The 21560-nt window shown below is 39.6% G+C and overlaps 1 protein-coding gene across 2 annotated transcripts in view; it reads left to right on the top strand.

The window, feature by feature from the left end:
- The window catches only part of PLCB1 (phospholipase C beta 1), a 669260-nt gene that overhangs the window by 575682 nt on the left and 72018 nt on the right, over nt 1-21560 (top strand). Inside the window, exons 28-32 of one of the 2 annotated variants that reach the window (XM_076010933.1) lie at nt 4901-4977; nt 5087-5176; nt 5659-5716; nt 6313-6399; nt 14324-14441. In XM_076010933.1, coding sequence (XP_075867048.1) covers nt 4901-4977; nt 5087-5176; nt 5659-5716; nt 6313-6399; nt 14324-14422 — 411 coding nt within the window. In that variant the 3' untranslated portion in view covers nt 14423-14441. The remainder of the gene's footprint in view (nt 1-4900; nt 4978-5086; nt 5177-5658; nt 5717-6312; nt 6400-14323; nt 14442-21560) is intronic. The other variant, XM_020281914.2, reaches the window with a different exon arrangement.

Here is a 21560-nt window from a genome sequence, read left to right as displayed (position 1 = left end):
ATGGACATGCTTAAAGCTCTGACACAGCGGGGGGTGGGGGTTATTGCAAAGGTGATATGTGTAACCTTAACAATATTTGTACCCCCATAATATGATGAAATAAAAAGAGGCAAAAAAAAGAAAGAGAGATTGCAATGGTGACATCCTTTGGGGGAGCAATAATAAAGTATTTATATACAAAAGGTAAATATCTGTTAATGATATCTTATAGAAAAAGCCAACTTCAGGGAGCAAGACCTGGAGTTATCTGGGCAATGAAAGGGTAGAGTCACCGGAGGCTGGTTTAGAAAAGAAAAGGGCTGGTATCCACAACCTTATCAGAAGCAGTTAGAGCAGCACAGTTCAAGGTAACTTTCCCCAATCATGGGAATGGTCTATATCTGTGCTGTCTCCCCTTCACGTGGGAACATCATTGAGATAGAAGAACAACATGAAAAAAAGTATAAAAGCATGTGTGTGCATGGATGGTTCTGAGAGCGAAATACTGCCTAGTTTATTGGGTATGATTAATGCTAATCCAGGAAAGGAAGCTTAGAGCTGGAACATACATAACATATTTGGGGGCAGAGGGTCATTTAAGTGTCTTTGGGACATATAAAAAGGAAGAATATCTGGAATTTAGTGGAAGGGATGAGGAGAGGCTGAGATCAGGGAAGGAATTCTTGCCTAGTCTAGACTGAAGTTAATAAGAATCTGCACTGGAGTGCTGTTAACACAAAGCCATGAGATCCGTGGTAACAGGGAGAAATTAACAAATCTCCATGACTAACTAAATGTGGAAAATACCCAAGAGGGAAGTCAAAGGTAATACACATTTTTGAGCTGAATGATGGTACATGATAAAAATGGGAAAATGCAATGGTTGTCTTCCGTGAGAGACTAATTCTAAACTTGCTTGTAGAAATGTTGACGTAGACATGGTGGCAGGCCATCCTGCACTGGAGTTGGCCAACAGGTAGTTGAAGATGCTGAACTGAACTGAAGCCCCTAAGAGAGTAGAAAACAGAGTGACTGTGGTAATTCCTGTTGACACTGAAAATTAGGAAAGAGAGTTTTGTATGGGAGTGGTTGGCAACTGGCACCCTACCAAGACAACAAAATCATTATTCCCAAACTGTGTGCCAGGGCACCCTCAGGTACCACATAGAACTCACAGAGGCATAGTGGATATTTTACATTTTTGAAGGAAATAAAGCAACATCTGTTGGATATGGTGTGAACTATTGATATCAAGTTATTTGGAACTATTATTTAATAAATAGAATTGTTGTTTTATTTATTTTAGCCTAAGGGCACCATAAAAAATGACCGAGATCCTAAGGGCTCTATGAACCAGGAAAATTTAGGAATCTCTGGAATAATAAAAGTTAAGTCCTGAGAAATAGCCAATAGGTTTAGTAACAAGAAAGTTCTTATAATCTTAAAGCAAAATCAGGCGAATGCCAGTGGTTGGAGCAGAAGCAAGCTGGCGACGTTGAAGAATGTGGGGTTGGGGTGCAGAAACTTTGGAGGCACCAATTTTTCTCCCATTTTAGGGATAGAAGTGAAGGAAAGTTCAAAGGTGGAACAAGAGTTCAAGATTCTGGGACCATAAGGAACATGAAGATGTGTTTTTATGTAGAGGGAGTTTATCCAGTGCAGACAGGAAGTGTGAGAGGGGAAAATGAAATGGTATTGGGTCCTACCGCAGGGGGGACAAGGGTGGAAGGCAAAGGCAAGAACCTTTCTCTTGGCAGGAAGGGAAAGTAAACCAAGCTAAGCACATACTACAAGGTGTGTTAGGAATTGCATGTGTGTTTTCCCTTGAAGTTTTCACAACTAGCCCAAGAGAGAAACGTTATCCATGTTACAGAGATGAGGAAGCTGAGTTCGGGGTAATGAAGAAAATGCAGATAAAGTTCTAAAGTTCTTCTGAGACAGAGAAGAGAGAAGTTGAGATGGTTTCTTCTAGATTCTCTCCATCTACCTCAATCATCTAGACAGTGTTTCCCAAACTCTAATGTGCATGTGCATCTCCTGGGAATCTTGTTGAAATGCAGATTCAGATCTAGTTGATCTGAGGTAGGGCCTGAGAATTTGCATTTCTAATGCTGCTGTCCATGGACCGCACTTTGAGTTGCAAGATCTGGAAACCCAGGACATCAGCTCAGAGTCTCTAGAACAGTGCCAGGTCTCAGTAGGTGCTTGATAAATATTCACTGGATTGTGGCTGAACTGAATAGTTTGGACAGCATGTGTGCTGAAAACAAAGGAGGAGGGAACTAGTTCTGCAAAGGGTAAGAATAAGTGCAGCAGCAGGTCTGAGGGAGGGCAGAGAACTTCTGGAGAACCTGGAGGGAGTGTGGTGCTGACACTTATGTGTGGGCTGACACCAAATCAAAAAATTCAGAACTGAGTGGGCAGAAGGACTAAATTCAAATTTAGTCTCTTCACTGCCTGGATGTCGATGTTGCCAAGGATGAGGGCAGTAGGTGGAAGGGAAGCAGTAAATGTGAACAGATGCTGGCATAGTCGAGAAAATATGAAAATATTCTGGAGTCGGGTGAATGATGGAGATGAGAACATGGAAACAGAAGCATGAGTGTCATTGAATTCAAAAGAGTTGCTGGGAGCCTTAAAAGTGGCCTGTAGAGTGACAGAGGGTTCACCAAGGAACCCTCCCTGCCAATGCCAAGTGCAAAGCACCCAAATGCCCAGGAGAGATTTTGAGGATGCTGATTCCCAGGCTTTGCCCTTAGACATTTGGAGTCCACAAGCCCTGGATTCTGTATCTTTAAGAAGTTCCTCCAAGTGGCTGAGGATTCCTCCAAGGTGAAGGATTTCTGGATCACCTTCTGTAGCTCCCTGGGGTGCATGAAAGAGGAGAATGGCCCTCTAGGGAAGGGAGGGAGCTGGCGAGAGGACACTTTCTGCTAGAGTGGAGGCTTTGTATTATAGGACTCCCCTGAGGAAATGGCCAGAGTCTTTGCATACTGAAATTTTACATCTAGACTATTTGATAAATGGCATTACTACAAAGTAATATCTTATGATTTCCTTAATTGTTATGGTCATGATCAGGCAATCTCTTTTGAATGATCAAATAGGCTTTCTGCTGGCCCAAGCCCCAGTTAATATTTGTTCAGATTTAATCCACTTCACAGATGAATGCCCCAAATTTCATGTTAATTTTAAATGAATGTGTATTCTTTATTATAAATCTCTCATGAGCTGTGGAGCCTGACTTGTCTGGGTTTGTGCCCAGCTCTGCCACTTACCGTCTCTATGGCCCCGGAGCCTGGAACTTGAGCCACGTGTGTCAGTGTGTCCATATGTAAAACAAAGATAACAGCACTGACCTCATAGGGCAACTCTTAGAATTAAATATGTGAATATTAATACTTATGAAACTCTTTAAACTGTGCCCAACATGTATAAATTATCAATGAAATTTTGCTGAATTCTTGTGATATTGCCTTGTCACGAAAGCTACCACTTAATTGCATAAGACTAGTCAATTCACTCTGCTTTGTATGTTTTTGGGAAAGACACTCTCCATCTATAGGAACCAGAAGTGGGGCCTTTCAAAGAAGTCCACATGATCTATTTGGTGCTTTGGTAGGAAGGGTTCAGTCTAGTTGCTACAGTGCCCTGAGCAACTACAGAATGTCCTGTTCCTCATGTGGTATAAAGAAAGAAGAAGTTGGCAGGCAAAATTACCTTCATGTAATTAACAAGTATTTATTGAGTATCTATTGAATGTTAGGAATGGTCTGGAGTGCCAAGGATATGAAAACACAGTAGATGCTCTCTGGAGGCTTGGTTTGATAAGAAAATAGATGCAAGGCAATGAATAACTGTGTTCACAGTGAGGTAATCAAAGTTCAATGGCAAGGCTGGGCACAGTGGCTCACCTCTGTAATCCCAGTACTTTGGGAAGCCAAGGCAGGAGGATCGTTTGAGGCCAGGAGTTTGAGACTAACCTGGGCAACAAGCAAAACCCCATCTCTACAAAATTAAAAAAATAAAATAAAACCTATCTGGGCATGGTGGCACATGCCTGTAGTCCCAACAACTCAGGAGGCTGAGGTAGGAGGATCACTTGAATACAGGACTTTGAGCTTGCAGAAACCTGTAATGACACCACTGCACTCTAGCCTGGGCAACAGAGCAAGATCCTGTCTCCAAAAAAAAGAAAAAGAAAAAGAGTTCAAGGGCAGCACAAAAGAAAATTCCTCATATTCTTTATATTAGCTAGAAGTTATTCACACAGGACATAAACATCAGTTCCTAAGATGGGTAACTCATGGCATCTTTGAAGCAATTCAACAATGAAGAATTGTCACTCACTGTTGATTATAACTTGTATTTTTATTTTAAGCTTCATGGTACCTCAAAGAGATAAAGGCAGTGATAATTCCATTTACAACTGAGAAAACATAGGTTCAGAAAATACAGGTCCTTGCCCCAAATCACACTTGTATTTCTTTTATTTTTTTCTTTTCTATTTTTTTTATTTTAGTGTATTATGGGGGTACAAGTGTTAAGGTTACTTATATTGCCCATGCCCCCCAAATCACACTTTTAATAAGACATAGAGTAGAGACTGGAACCTGGTCCACACTGTTAGTTGTCTTCGCACTGAGCCAAGTTGTAGTAACTGCCCCAACAGACTATGAATTCTGTTTAACTCAAAAGAGATAATAAGAAGAATTTCATATTAAAACATATAAACCTAGAAGATGTCATGGTTCAAATTATGTCCTCATTGTTAGTATTAGAGGTCTGACAATTTTAACCATTGCTAAACACCATCATACATTTTCTAACTGTAGAGACAATTGTTTGGGGGTGGGTATGGGAGGGAGGAGGCTCTGTTTGTGACCATGTAAAACAGCAATCTGGCATTTTCTTTCCCCAGCTTATTCAAAAGTTGACAGACGTTGCTGAAGAGTGTCAGAACAATCAGCTAAAGAAGCTCAAAGAAATCTGTGAGAAGTAAGCTTTCATTCCCTACAATCCACACGTGTATCTAAATTTATTAAACAAGAATTCCCATTTAATTTTCCTTTTTTTCCCCCACCTTTTACTTCCATTTTGACTTCAGAGAGAAGAAGGAATTAAAGAAGAAAATGGATAAAAAGAGGCAGGAGAAGATTACAGAAGCTAAATCCAAAGACAAAAGTCAGATGGAAGAGTAAGTAGAAAGCACCCCCTCTCCCTGACATTTTACCTGGAAATTATTTTATTCTGTGTATGAGAGCAACAGGTTTTTAACACTGCAAAGACCCCTCTGAAGTTTCTCCTGTAATTAGCCTTTCAAAATATCCCTTTCATAAGGTTTTTATAGTGAACTATCAAATAAAGGGCAGTTCAATAAAGGTTTGAGGTGCATCCAGGGTCTTCTGAATGAAGAGTAAGCAAAGAGCTTCCCTCGGGGAAAGGCCAAATCCTCACTTCCCACTCTGTCAGACAACCTTCCTGGCATTTAGTGAAAACAGAGCTTGTGCCTTGGGAGGAACCTGACCTTTGTCCAGAGGCTGGAGGATTGTTTCTTCCTTCTAATGGTATTAAGAAGAAGAATGTTGAGAGTCGTGTAAACATCTAGAAGATTAAGATTCCCATGTTTTTCGATTCCAGATGAGATGGTATAATGATCTCTTGGTCATTTTTTTTTAGGGAGAAGACAGAAATGATCCGGTCATATATCCAGGAGGTGGTGCAGTACATCAAGAGGGTATGTGGGTTCACCACTCTCTCTCCTTTGCAAACCATGTGTGAATGTTTGGGGAGCGGGTTGTGAGCTTCTGGAAGGAAATGCCATTTTGCCTTGTTGTATTTCTTTATCTCTAGTACCCAGCAGAGCTGCTTCACAAAATGGGCACCCCATTGTCAATGTTTCTGCAAGTTGAATTGCAAACCATTATATAAAAGGGTTCATCTAAAGGCAGAATCATTTCCAAAGTCAGGAGCGTAGAAACGTGGTGTGAAGGGGAGTTTTCCCCCCAAAAAAACTTCAGTTGTCATCCATGATAAAGAAGACAGCAACCTCCAGGGCTGTCTTTCTTATTTTTTTTTTTTTTTGAATTTGATGTTATGGCAATGTTCAAACATTTACAAAAATGTAATAATAGTGCAATCCACTGAGCACCACCCCCTACCTCTGTGTTCCCAGTACCCAGCTTCAATAGTCCCCTCTGCTTACGAGGGCAGTTTTTGACCAGAATATCAAACCAAATGTAAGCCATAGGTCTGAAAAGCTTTCAATACTTTCTGAAAACGTGCACTTGAACATTTAGATGAAAATGACTCTCCCTATAACTTTTCTTATAGTTAGAAGAGGCGCAAAGTAAACGGCAAGAAAAACTCGTAGAGAAACACAAGGAGATACGTCAGCAGATCCTGGATGAAAATCCCAAGGTAAGCGGAATTAAATAATAATGCTCAATTATTTTGTTTTATTTCCACTCAATAAAAATAAAAACCTTCATGTAAGTACCTCCCAAACAGTCTCAGAGCAATTCTCACATGTGAAACTCACATATCTTTCTCAATGAAGGTAAAAATGCAACAATATTCAGTAAGCATTTATCATCCACTGGTGAGCTTTTAAAAACTGCAAATGCACAGAACCCACCTCCAGAGACCTGGCTTAGACTGGTCTGGAGGGTGGCTCAGGCACTGGTATTTTTAAAGCCACCACTCCCTCCCCAAGCTGATTCTAGTGTACAAGATGGAACATCAGAGACTAAGTGCCTCCTTCAGTTCTAAATACCTGATGCAATGTTGCAATGCCAGATTCTGTCCAGCAGAGGATGCTCTGCACCAAAATCACCCTGATTTTCCTCCAACAAAATATTCTCATAAATCAGGGGGGGAAAAAGCAGATCTTCCCCCCTCCTCCCAGTAACAGCTTATTGGGGCTTCATTTTAAAATTATCTTGTGCTCATTGTTTGGTTAAAATTAATTGTCTCATGAATGTTAACTTTGAATCAACTGAATATAAATCAGATACTTTCAGGTTAGCAAATAATAATAATAGCATCTCAGTTTTAGAACATTGCATCCGTTTTGATTCACCACTGAATATTTTTCTGTTTGTGAAAAATGCATCTTTCCATTTTCCTACTCTTTTATCTGCTGTTTAAAATATCTACTCTAAAAAATACTGCCTTTCCACAAAAGTATTTTTTGAGTCCTCACAGCTCAAAAGTATTAGTTTTATTTCATAGTATATTCCATTGCCAATTTAGTTCTGACACATTTCTTGTGGCTAATTCTAAATATATTTTCATGGTTATTTCTGTTCTTCTGCTTTCATATATTTATTGTACAGGACATTTATTATTTTTGATTTCTAAAGTTTTTAGGCTTGGCAATATGGATTCTCAAGTAAGAATTAATAATCACTTAGATATGTTGCTAATTCTTATGCTTCTTGTCTAAATATACAATTCCAATATTCTTAGCCACCCTAGCGGTGAGATGTTTAATTCAGTCCTTAAGTGTATGCAGTTTATAGTTTTGTTTGAGATACATCTTTTTATGAAAACCATAGCTGTGGAATTATTAAGACAGACACAGTAAACACTGGCCAGTCTTCTGATTGTATGATATAATTGGATTCCTTGGGATTTCCATACCTAGATTTATAAGAACCAATAGGAAAAAGTTTATGTGTACAAAAGGTGTTAGAAACAACTCAAGAACCCAACTGCCAGTGCAGAGAAACCACACCTTTGTGGTCCTGCTCTACTCTGAATTGATCCATTATAAAAATGGATCTTCTGTCTATTTCCTGGACACTTCAACGAGATTTATTTTAACATGGTAAAACATTGCTAATCATGATCTGCCTTGACTCTACTGCAAACATCCCAATGAATATTGATCACTTTGTAGCCGCTGACTCATTACAAGAAGAATCATCTTTCGGGGGGACTTTTTAATGAACTGTCTCCAGAACCTCATAAAACAGTTGATAAATGTGTAATTCACTTTTTCTCTGATACTTAATTTGTCTTTGTTGCTTCTTAGAACACAAGGTTTCTGTTTTAATTTCGCTCATCATCAAGAGAGAATTCCAGGAAGCTTTAGGGCGTTTTAATTCAGTCCCAAAGAACATTTCACCATGTAGCTACTGGCTCTTTTTTTTTTCCTCCACCAGGGAAATATAGACTGATTTTCCTCATTTCCCCTCTGACATCTTTGTAACAGGGTGAGTGACTCATCTCCCTGCATGAAGTTAGTCTTGTCAGACCTACCACTGGGCTCTGAGACAGACTCCTGAATGCGGCTGGTGTTTCCCCCAGTGTTCAGGAGAGAAAAGACTAACTTGGGGATTGAAAGTAAATTTTTTTTTCTTAAATGATTTATTTGTGTCTATACCTTGGGCTACTGATGGGGAAATGTGGATTCTCCCTGCCAGCACCTACTGGGTCTCCTAGAAGCCAGACCACAGAGTGGGGACTGGCTTCTTGTAGACTGTGTTTTGCTCATTGTCAAGTCTTGATTGACTCACACAGTCATTTGTGTATGTTGGTTCTATGGAAGAAATCTATTTTTAATCTTTCTCAATTTAAAGAATTGCCATTTTAGAAAACATAGCTTCCATTATTGAATATGAAATGTATACTGTATTTTCCTTCTGGGCAGGACCAGGACATGGGAACCATTTTAATTCCCTTTGTCCATTCTCCACTTATTTTTGAAATTTGCTTTAATCCTACAGACTTTTAAACACATAACACATTTTTATTCTATTTTATACAATCAGTGTTCATTTAGATTCGTCTGTATATTCACAACCTTCTTTGCTAAACATTCTTCCTTGTTTCTCAGACATTCCATTTGGGTTCACCCTCTTGTACTCCCTCTGGAAGTTCCTTGCATGTAGTCTACTGGTGATAAACTCTTTGGGGTTTTTATTTTTGTTTTTGTCTAAAATGTCTTTATTTCTTTAAAGTGGATGAGAATCTACATTTCCTTCATTCTGGAATGATATTTTCACTGGGTATAGAATCTCATGTTGGCAATTATTTTCTTTTCGCACGTTGATGATAAAATTCCTCTAGATTCTATTATTGTTGATGAGGAGTTAACTGTTAGTCTTTTAATGTAGTTCTTTTGATAATAATTTGTGTTTTCCCCCATTTAACTTAATTTAGGTTTTTTTCTTGTATTTTTATGCAGTTTTTAAAGAACGTATCTAAATGTGTGTTTGAGGTGGCTGAATAGATAACTCTCATCAGTTCTGTAAAACCTCTCAATCACCATGTAAGCAAATACAACTTCTGTTGACTTTTTTCCTCTCCTTCTAGGATTCCATATATATATTTGCATATAAAATAAAATGGAACTTCTCACTCCGTCTTCTCTGTCTCAACTCTTTTTAGTATTTTCTACCTTTGTGTCTATCCCTGCTGCCTTGTGGACAATTTTTTTCTGACCCTTTTCCTGATGCACTAATTCTTTGTTTAACCTGCTATTCTATTCATCCACCGAGTTTTTAATTTCAGGTTTTGTATTTCATTTTATTTCTATTTGGTTAATTTTCAAATGTACAATCTGTATGTCCCAGCTTATATCAGGGAAGCTTCCTGTGAGATTCCTCCCTCTGGGCAGGGCTCAGGTTTTAAGCGTAGGCTTCTCACCATTCAAGGCTGTCAAAAGACGAACTTAAAAATGCCAGCACTGGCAAAAAAGCATCAGGGCAAAAGCAGCTTCCAAGCTTATTACCTGTCTAGGTTCAATGTCCCCTTTAGTTTGGGCCTGATCATTCTTTAAGTTTTTGTGGTTCTTAGCTTAATATCATACGCAGCTTTTTTAGTTGTTTTCAGTGGGAAGCATGGTTCAAATAACCTAACCAGCCATTACCAGAAATAGAAAGTCCCCACATAGTGTTTCTAAACTTTTTGAATTTGTTAACATCTGTACCAGTCTGGATTCAACCGGAGAAGCAGAGCCAGTAGGAGATTGCATGTGTGAGTTACAGGGAATCGGCTTATGCGATCCTGGTGGCTGGCTATGGGCAGTCATCACAAGGCTGCCCCTACTTTTGATACTGACCCCTGACTGCCAGCCAGTCCAGGAGGGAAGATTATCAGCAGGGCTGGCTAGAGTAACAGAAGCTGAAACTTTTTGTCACAGAGTTGAGCGCACACACACACACATACCTGGCTCAGGAGTCAGATAACCGGAAGGAGACCCAGGGCGAAAGGGAAGTGATTGCAGACCCAGCTGCTGCCTCATACCAGCCAGCTGAATCAACAGGTCAGCAACAATGCCTACATGTTACAAAACATCTGCTGCCTCCTCCTCCTCCTCCTCAGCCCTCCAGCTCTTGGGAGAATCCCCCACATCACCCCCCATAACAGAAAGGGAACTCTGGGAAATGTCGGTCATCTGAGCCAAGTGGGCACATTAAAAACCATCACTATTGTGTAGAAATTGGAAAATTTCTTATTTTAAAAAACATTTCACTTATTTTGAAAAATAGGTCATAGGATTATAATATAAACATACAAACAAATCTCTAGAGCTGAGAAGAGGCTGCCCCTGTTGCCTGCACAGTACTCGATAAGATTTCTGTTCTCTGTTGGCCCCACAAGGCAAATGAGTTTGAAACTTAAACAAGATCATAACTTAGATTTACTTGGATGCCGTTTATTCCTCCCCCTTTTCTTTGCCACATCAACTTTCTTTCTCCTTCGTTTGTCCATATTTTTCTTTCCTAAGGGTGAGAGAACATGGGAGTATGGCGATGGATGTACTGGATAGAGGGAAGGATCAGAAGAGAATTCTCACCACCTGCCAGAGTAGAGGATTATGTGTTGGTTCGGTTCACAGTTGCCCCAGCAAACACTCAATTGAACATTATGAAAAGAATGAGGCCAGGCACGGTGGCTCACACCTGTAATCCTAGCACTCTGGGAGGCCGGGGCAGGAGGATTGCTCGAGGTCAGGAGTTCGAAACCAGCCTAAGCAAGAGTGAGACCCATCTCTACTATAAATAGAAATAAATTAATTGGCCAACTAATATATGTAGAAAAAATTAGCCGGGCATGGTGGCACATGCCTGTAGTCCCAGCTATTCGGGAGGCTGAGGCAGCAGGATTGCTTGAGCCCAGGAGTTTGAGGTTGCTGTGAGCTAGGCTGATGCCAAGGCACTCACTCTAGCCTGGGCAACAAAGTGAGACTCTGTCTCAAAAAAAAAAAAAAGAATGAGATGGGGTTTCATTCCATTGGCTTTTACCTGCCCACCTGCCATACAAACAACAACAACAAAAAAATCCACACAATCATAAATGGAAAAACTTTGGGGTTTACTTCCACTTCTCCTTCTGTGTACCTGTCATCATGCATGATTTGTATGAATTTTTCTAATACTAATTAGATTTTTTATTCCCAATGTGTGTCTAGTTTTTGTTGTTGTTGTTTTAAGTCCACCTTTGCTATAACTAGGTATCCATGAAAATAGTCCAACATATGCATACCCCAAACGCTTTTTAAAGCAAAGAACGTAAAAATTTAATTGATTTCCAGAAACCCTTACCAGATTTACCTGTGGCTGTCGACCTTTTGAGGGAAAGGATGGCCAACCTCAAACCAACAGAAATATAGTCGTCCCTCGGGTATCTGTGAGGGATCAGTTCCAGAATCCTCCACGGATAGCAAAATCCACAGATGCTCAGGTCCTTAACATAAAATGGCATAATATCTGCATATAACCTACGCATGCCCTCCTGTATATTTTAAATCATTTCTAGATTATTTATAATACCTAATACAATGTAAATATAGTTGTTATACTGTATTGTTTAAGGCATAATGACAAAGAGCAAAAGTCTGTACATGTTCATCACAGACACAACATCTATTTTTTTTTTTTTCTGAACGTTTTGATCCAAGTCTGGTTAAATCCATGGATGTGGGTTTAGAGGACCGACTGTATTTACCTACAGAAAATCCAAAGAGGAACTCTATTAGGTGCTCTGAAATATTTGATGGAGCAGTAGGTGGAGACCAGAGACAAGGCTGTTGTCTTGGGGACATGGGGAAATGTAGGACCACTGAGCTGAAAAAACACTGAAGACAGTTTCAGTTCCAAACAGGAAAGCAGTTGCTAAGAGCAAGAATTATATTCTCTAGTTTCTATGTTTGACCCCTTAGGCCATATTAGTGTAGCATATTGACCCCTTTGAGTCCTATTTATACATTTTCTATCAACAAAAATCAATTGACTTGTGTCTACATTTATTATAATCATTAATTTAGGTTAATCTTTGAATTAAACAAGGAAGTCTTTGAATTTAAACCTGAAACCAAACCTCAAATAATATTTCCATATTTCAAAGAGTTACACACACATATACACACTAATACACACATTTATACCCCCCACACACACACACACACCCACAAACACATTATGCAATTGGGAGGAAGCTTAGCAGGTTTAACCATGGGGCATCAAAATGGATTATGCCCTAGCTAATGATGCTAGTAGTATATAGAACCTCGTTTCAAAGAGAGTAGCCAGCAGCATGTACATGTTTTTAGTACATGTAAAAAAATAGGAAATAAGTTTTCTTCTATCTTTGGTTGGAAAGGATTTGTTTCCTTTTCCTTTGTACCTTACATATTATCAAAAAAAAATTAGCTCTTAGATTTGGGGAAATACATAATAAGTTGTTACAATTCTTAAGTTTCTTATTGGGTCCTTGTTTTAGAAGTAACCAAAAAACCCTAAGACTTGAAAAATATTATAAAGCAGATAAGACATCTGTATCATTATTAAGATACCAACTGCAGCACAACCACCTTCACCAAGGCCACCTGTATCTCTCACCTGGATGTCTAAATAGCCTCCTAACTGGTATTTCTTGCTGCTGCTCATATCCACTCACAATCTATTCCTAACATGACAGCCAGAGTCATCCTTTTAGAACAGAAATGAAATCAGGTCATTCCTCTGTTCAAGACCCTCCAATGGCTCCCATCTCTCTTAGAAAAAAGCTTAGGAAGCTTAGGAAGTCCCACATGCTCTCATGTCACTTTGCTGCATCCCTTCCTTTCCTCGCTGACCTACTTACTCTCTGCTCAGGCCATACTGGGCTCTTTGTAGGGTCCCAACAAGCCGGTCCATTCCCACCTTGGGCTGTTGTAGGGACTGTTTTCTCATGCCCCAAGTGTCTGCTTGGGCAACTCCCTCCTGTCTTTCAAGTCTTTGCCCACATCCGTCTTCTCCAAGAGGCTTTCTAGGAACGATTTATTTAAATTTGCAACCCCCCTCCACCGCTTTCCCATCCCCACCATCCTCTCTCCTTTTTATTCGGCTCTACTTTCTGTTTTTCATGGCATCTATCACCTTCTTTCATTAGGTCATATACTTCTTTCCTAAGTGTGTCATTCAGTGTTGGTCCCTCCCCATTATAATGGAAGCTCCAAAGGGCAGGGGCTTTGTCTGTTTTGTTCACTGCTGCTTGCTGATGCTCCTGAGTTCCAGACACTCCTGAACAATGCCTAGCATGGGGTTGGCATACAATAAATATTTTTTGAATGAGTGATTTATGTAGAGGGTTAACAAAATTAACATTGTATATTAAAAAATAATTCTGTCTCTTTGGGGGAGATAAGTAGAGCCATTAAGCCCAGATTGATGGGGCTGCACTGTTCAACTGAACAAACAGCTGTCAATAATTCAACACCTGTTGAGGGTGATGGCGCGTGCCTACAATCGTAGCATTCTGGGCAGCCAAGACAGGAGGATTTGCTTAAGCTCGAGAGTTCAAGACCAACCTGAGCAAAACCAAGACCCCGATCTCTACAAAAAATAGAAAAGTTAGCCAGGCGTGGTGGTGTGTACCCATAGTCCCAGCTATTTGGGAGGCTGAGGCAGGAGGATCCCTTGAGGCCAGGAGTTTGAGGTTGCATTGAGCTACGATGATGCCACTGCCCTCTACCTGGGGTGACAGAGCAAGACTCTGTCTCCAAAAAATAAAAATTATTCCACACCACCTTTGCTCAAGTTTCTTGATAGTAGTGAGATTTTGTAGAGAATTTTTCAAAAGTAACAGCTGTGATCATGTTTAACATCTAATCCTTACAGAGAGTGGGGAAGAGTCAAGGCGGACGCAAGGCCAGTTCCATTGCATTTGTGGTAGGCCAGGTACCTCACCACTCGGGCGCTGTCGGGGTAGACAAAAGCAGTTGGAGGTGCTAAATCTCTATTCTAGAAGGCACTCTGAGAGCCCTCCCAGACAAATAATTGGAAACACTGGGTGACTTAGAAATCAATTTCATTGCCACCAAAATGACAGCCTCCCTTTTTTTCCCACACAGGGGGACGGTTCCTCCTCATTCTTGTCGGAAACTTGCCATGAGGATCCCTCTGTTTCCCCCAACTTTACTCCCCCCAACCCTCAAGCTCTCAAGTGGTGACCACCGTCCCTCTGGCCAGGTAGGACTGGATGGGAGGGCTCGCTTTTGAGAGAAGGGTGGTGTGTGACCATCCGGTTTTCAGGCATCAGGGACTTGCTCCTTCTTTCTTCATCCTTCTTCTCTCTACATTCCCATTTTTGTTCCTGCTAGAATTCCCAGCCCCACCCATGATGCCTTCCTCATCCTTTCCTGGCTTCCTCTGGTATTTCTTTCTTTATCATCTTCATCATCGTGTTCCCTCTTCCTAGTATAAATTTCATTCTTTCTTCCATATCGTCTTCTTTCCCTTTCTTCTTTTTGTTCCTCTATCTGCAAAATTGGCTTTTTAAATCTTGATCTTTTTCTCTTGTACTCAAACTATTATTCTCACTTTCAAAACTTTTTTTTTTCCATTCTTACTTCTCACTACACTATTTATCCATGGTCCTATTATCTTAAAATCCAATGAGATCACAAATTAAATTCTCAGGGTGTCTTCTCAACTCGCTCCTTATAATGCCCCTCTCTTTGAAAGTTTAGCAAAACTCATTTTATTCCCACGTGGTATTTTGAGTTAAGAGAACAGCCCAGGATTTCCTGATTCTGTAGAAGCAAGAGCTCTTGGAAATACTTCACTAATAAGGATAATTGGGACAGGGGCTATTGGTTGCTGAGCAAACTTCAGCTTGAAAATTAGAGAGGACTTCAACTTGTCAAAGGAGATGCATCATGAAAACTATTGTATTCCTTTCACTAATAATTAGCGTATGCCATCCCAAAGGATGTGCATTTCTTGGAGAAAAGAGGCATTCTTATGATTATAGAGAAAGCAAACTTCTATTCTGATGTAATGAACTAGAGTTTTACAATGGCACTTATAATGTTTTTGTCTTCAAACTTCGTTGATCTGTGAAGCAATATGATTTAGAAACACATCAAAGAATTACTGAAAATAACTCTTTACTGAGAAAGAGCTCTAAGTTCTTCTTCTTCCTCTGCATCAATTACTCTAGCTCAGTGCCTTGCAAACCATAATGGGTATATGAATTACTTGGACATCCTGTATAATTGCAGATACTGATGCAGAGGTCTGAGTGGGGTGGGAGATTCCACATTCTAACTATCTCCCAGGAGATACCAATGCTATCTCATTTCCAATGGACTGCATTTCAACTGGTGAGGATCTAGTACATTCCCACCTCCTGGCTTAAGTACCTGGAAGAAACTTTAAGCTGCTTTCATGGTGTTTTATTGTATTTGAACTTCTTGACTCAATCACAAGCCCAGCCCTTTGACATCTTTTTATTTTCTACTGACTGTAACGTTAGAAAGAGAGACATAGGGAATGCCATTAGAGAATATAGCCAGAGTTTGACTCTGAATTCTGGGCATATCCTCTCAATGGTGACAATTTGGTTTCTGTGTGACCTTGTTGTATTACATATTGGAAGGTGGGGCAGAGGAGGGGCATGTAATATTGATTTCCAGCTTCTATAGTAAGACATCAGGGAGACCTTCAAAATGCCTTTCTCATTTGGATATAAATGTTAAGACTCTTTTTGAAATTAATTATGAGCATCATTGGATTTTGTTGTTGTTGTTGTACTCGTTACTGGCCTGGTAGTTTTGAGAGCCGTTGTGAAACATTTAATAGCATGAGTAGATCATAAGATTTTCTCAGAGAATGCAAATGACAGCAGAGCTAAAAGCACATGACTTGGGTGGTGTTTTTCAAAATAAATGCAATGGAGACACAAATGTTACATTTTTGTTGATGTGCTCTATCAGGCTTGTGATAGCCTGTTTATAACTTGTATTTTCTCCAGAATGTCAGCTGAGCTTCCCACTGAGCAAAAATATTTATTTTTTTAAAAGATACAAGTATGCCCACAATACCTGGAATTTTTTAAAAAATTGTAATCATATTGTTCGTTTTTTGGTTCTGTTAGCTTTCCACATGTAAGAGGTTACCTAGGTTACATAAAAATAAACTAGTTTCCCACTTTTCATGGTTAGGTCTCATGGCTAAAACAGGAAAAAAAAATCCCATTATACTATTTTATATTAGGAAAAAAGAACAAAAAGTTCTTTTATAGAAGTGTATATAAAATAATTTCTGTACCAGTTTCAACATTTCCCCAAATGTTTTTTGTGTACTTCCTCTTTCCTTAAACATTTTCATTTATATACTATAGCTTAAAACAAAATAAATGAATAAAAAGTAATAGTACGTAAAGCTGTCATGCATTTGCCAAAAAAATATTTTTTATTATGATAAAAGATTGATCCCAAGAGTACCCATCACATATATAGTTGGAATTTCACATTTTTTTATTTGTGAGTGCAAACCTTCATTGATGAAAAAAATATATTCCTTGTTATCAGCTAGCCACTAATATGTGAAGTTGAATATGTGAGTTATACTCTATTTGGTAACTTATGTTTTTCAGTATTTACAAATCACTGTAGAATAGGGTTTAAAATAAACAACAACAGCAAAAAGGATATTTGCTCATTCTGTGTGTATATGATCCTTTAGAGAAGATCTATAGAATGACCAATTTCAAAAAATACCAAAGACATAGTATTGGAAAATTATAAATGTATGCCAAGTATTTATTAAGTGCCTGCTTTATTCAAGGACATGCCAGTTTCAATAGGGAATGCTGAAGAACAAAAAACATGGTTTCTTCATGCCTTAAAATAATAACAAATCAGTTTCAGGCCAAAGAAGGACATTAAAATTTTTTTTTTCGGAAAAATGACAAAAACAATAATAGTTAACATTTATTGAGCACTTCCTGCATTATCAAGCATCTTTAAAGACATCACCTATATTTTGTTCTTATTCCCGCCGTTGTACACTTGAGGAAACTAAGGTTCAGAAGGTTCGTGAACTTTACAAACGTCGTACAAGAAGTGCCAAACCTAGGACACACCACGCGTATTGTGTCCTTCCACTTTTTTAGTAAATATCTGAAGCTATGATTTTTTAGGATCTAGAGTCAATGTGTGTGACATCTCTCTCTCGTGTTGACGTGGATAGGGAAACAGTAAGGGCATATGTGACGTGTGCCCCAGTATACTCACCTGTATGTAGAATGGGGAGACCACCAGCCTCTTTGCTAAAGGATGCATGTCTCTGTGAGTGGCCAGAAGGAATAGTAACCAGACAAATATCCCAAACGCTGCTTCCTATGCCGATGGCATCCCCCAGCCTCCACAAGATCTCAGCCAAACCCTGCCAGGGATTTAGCCCCCAAAGTGATCACAGCAGCAAGCGCAGTTAAACACCATGGGCCGCGTGTCCGCATCGCTCAAAATCACTTGCTTTTAACAACTGTCTTGGAGAAGAACATCTCTGAGCACTAGATTTTAGGAAACCTCCAGCCTTGTGAAAATAGGACTCACCCCCAGGAAACCACAGTTGGCCTCTGTCACGCGGAGGCAGGCGCTGTTTTCTGCATTTATCACATCCGGTGGGGATGCAATGCCCAGCTGAGTGTAAGGGGACTCCCTGGAAGGCTTTGGCATAACCTTCCCTGTCCATTGTTGCTGAAGAGTCGCAGCCCTCCTCTCTACAGCAGCGGGATCGAGGAAGGGCCCACCCTCCCTCACCTCCTCCCAAACTTGGCTTTCCACCCTCCTCCTCTGCTAACGTGCCATTTCATTTATATATGTCAGTGCATAGTTCAAACCCAGGAATCCAGTGGCTTTGCATCCCTTGAGATCCTCTTGTCCTCTCTTCTCTCCCCACTCTCCCTCTTATGTCCTTCTTTCTGCCCCCAGACCTAGAACAGCACTCTTTTCCACTAAACTTATTTCTGAATTATGCAAGAAAGGGATTAGGGTAGGCATTGGGTTTGCAACGAACCTATTTTTATTTGCTAAGCAATTGTTTTCCATTTGAATTGCATCGATTCATTCAAATAATATTTACTAGGCCCTAGTGTGTAGCCCAGAGGATACTAGAAAATTTAAAGGAACATTCTAGAGAAACATCTGCTTTTAGATTGTATTTAAGTCTCAACCATAGTGCAGGAAGGGGCTTCTCCGGAGCATGTGACAAATGATCCTGTTCTCCTTTATCTCTGGAGTTAGAGTCATGGGGACGGCTTTGGGCTAAATTATGAAAGATTTAAATGAGGCATGAAGAAAGTTTTCTGAGAGTAAGGATATCTAAATTCCTAAATAGATTCCCGAGGGTTGTCGTATGTGTCTCTCTGAAGATCTTTATACGTGGAGACAAAGAAACCATTTACCAGCAGAGGGTTGTATACGACCGAGTGACCTTTTTATGATCTCCTTGGAGTCCGTGAAGGATACGATTAATTAAAGTCAGAAATTTGTCACTAAAATAATAGTTATGAGATCCAGAGAATTCAAGGTGTTGAAGGACTCATTAAATAGGGTTGCATAAATATCATGCTGAAAGATTTAATGAGTCCATAGGGTCACTTATAGAACAATGGAGCAGAGATGGCCTAGAAAAAATAAATTAAAATCGATATTGTGCTTCCGAATTAACAACTATAGATTGCTATATTAACACCTGAGAGATGAATTCTATAATTATACTTTAATGATGCATGTTGGTGTTCTCATCATGAGGAAAATGAAAATTGCTCACTTTCAGTTTTTTACTTGTCCATAACAAAAATAAATTTACATGGGTGTGTTTATTTCTGTGGCCACTGAGAACCATGAATGCTTTAAGTGGCTGCAATTGAGTAGTGGGTTTTTTGCCTTTATTAATTCAACCAATAATTATTGAATGCCTACTACATAGTAGGTGCTAAAAAAAGAAAAATATGCACTCCCCCACCTTCAGTTCATTACAATCTAGTATAGTGCTGTCCAATAGAACTTTCTCCAAGGATGGAAATTTTCCATGTCTGAGTGTCCAATACAGTAGCCACTAGCCACAGGTGGTTATTAGCCATCTGAAATGTGGCTAATGCAACTGAGGAATTGAACCTTCAATTTTATTTTAATTTTATTTAAATGTAATTATAAATAGCCACATGCCTAATCTTAATTTCTAATGTGTAATCCATCATTCTGTAAAGGAATACACTGGGACCAAACAGCTGTGATCGTCATTGTAATAGAACTGTTTACCTGGAAGGAAGGGCTGACACAGGCTTGGGGAAACCAAGGAAGGCTTCCCAGAGGTGGCAACCCTTAACTGAGACCTACAGGAGCAGACAGGAAGGAATTCCTCATGACATTATGAAAAAGTCAGAGATGCAAATATCCTATTACTCTTGTGGAACTGTCTGTCATTTCCTTATTTACATGTTGTGTTAGTCTGCTTGGTTTCCGTAACAAAATATCACAGCCTGGTCAGCATAAACAATAGAATTTTTTTTTTTTTCCTCACAGACCAGGAGTCTGGAAGGTTAAGAGTTAGGTGCCTATGAGATTGATTTCTGGTGAGGCCTTTGTGCCAGACTTGCAGTCGGTGCCTTTTTGCTCTGTCCTCACATGGCCTTCCTTCTGTGTACACGGAGAGAGAGAGAGGTCTGGTGTCTCTTCCTTTTCTTATAAGGACACCAGTCCTATCAGATCAGGGGTCCACTCTTATGACCTCATTTAACCTTTTTTTTTTTTCTTTGAGACAGAGTCTCACTTTGTTGCCCAGGCTAGAGTGAGTGCCATGGAGGCAGCCTACCTCACAGCAACCTCAAACTCCTGGGTTCAAGCAATCCTTCTCCCTCAGCCTCCCAAGTAGCTGGGACTACAGGAATGCACCACCAGGCCCGGATAATTTTTTCTATATATATTAGTTTGCCAATTAATTTCTTTCTATTTATAGTAGAGACAGGGTCTTGCTCTTGCTCAGGCTGGTTTCGAACTCCTGACCTTGAGCAATCCTCCCGCCTCGGTCTTCCAGAGTGCTAGGATTACAGGTGTGAGCCACCGTGCCCAGCCTCATTTAACCTTAATAACCTCCTTCAAGGCCCTATCTCCAAATACAGTCACACTGGGGGTGTTAAAGCTCCAACATATGAATTTTGGGGCAACACAATTTAGTCCATAACACACACCATTCAATAAGCAAATCTCTTTTCTTAGGTTGTTTTTCTGAGAACAGGAAATACACATTTCACACACAACTCACACAAATTATATAGAAAACTATCATCTATTTATCTAGGAACAGATGATTTTAATCACCACTTTTGACTTAGGTATTGGTAGATGACAACATAGGATTCTAGTAATAGAATATTAACAAGTATAAAAAACACCTAGACCAAAGTGTTCACCTCACAGAACTCAAATGTAATTAAATATTGCTTAAGCAAATATTAATTTTTCTTTATTCTTTGAGGACAAACATGTGATGAACTGGAGCTGGCTATATTAGCTCACGAGAGCCCATTTTTAAATTTTTCAGGGATTTCACGAGCTGGTGGTTAAACAGCCATTATTAAAAATTAAATTATATAAACTTGCACTTAAATAAATTATATTGAAAACAAAGGTAAGAAATACTCACAATTCATCCCTTACTAATAGTTTAATACCTTTCACTATTGTCTGTGCTCTCGAGGTACTTTGCATCTCTGTAGTTTCTATGCACCAACTGTAGTGGTGACTTTACCAGTCTGTTTTTGTGCACCTCTTCCCAACTCCTTGTTCAAGACCATCCATTTGGTAGTTTGAAATTGGCCCTGGTGCAAATATTTACACTGTGAAAATTAGCTAACTCTAAAGTTGAGCCTTTTTTTGTTTGTTTTTTTCTAGGAGAGCCAAGTTTTAACCATTTACCCTCATACCAATGGCATAAACCTTACCCTGTTTCATGGCATAAGGTTTTCCCAGGATTTATACAGAGTTTCTGTTGCAGCTTGCCATGGTTGAAACACTATTACCCATCCTTTAAAAACAAAACAGACTTTCTGCCAAAATATATTACTCTTTTTAAGCCGTTTTTCTATTTCCTATACCAGAGAGAGGCTGCACTGCCTTGTTGATCAATGAACTCTTGGGCCCCCAGTATAAAGTATCTGAGGGGCAACAGAAAAGTCCTCTAAAACATAAACTTAGCATTGACAACATTTTTCTAACCTCCTCAGCATTGTCTTCTACCTGAAAATTGCCTCAGCTGTAACATAATATCCCTCCTACTACTACTATCTGCTTTGACCTA

This window comes from Microcebus murinus, chromosome 16, assembly GCF_040939455.1.
Source record: "Microcebus murinus isolate Inina chromosome 16, M.murinus_Inina_mat1.0, whole genome shotgun sequence".
In the NCBI taxonomy this organism is placed as follows: domain Eukaryota; kingdom Metazoa; phylum Chordata; class Mammalia; order Primates; family Cheirogaleidae; genus Microcebus; species Microcebus murinus.
Note: the sequence above shows the minus strand (reverse complement) of the source record. Positions and strands in the feature narration are given on the sequence as shown.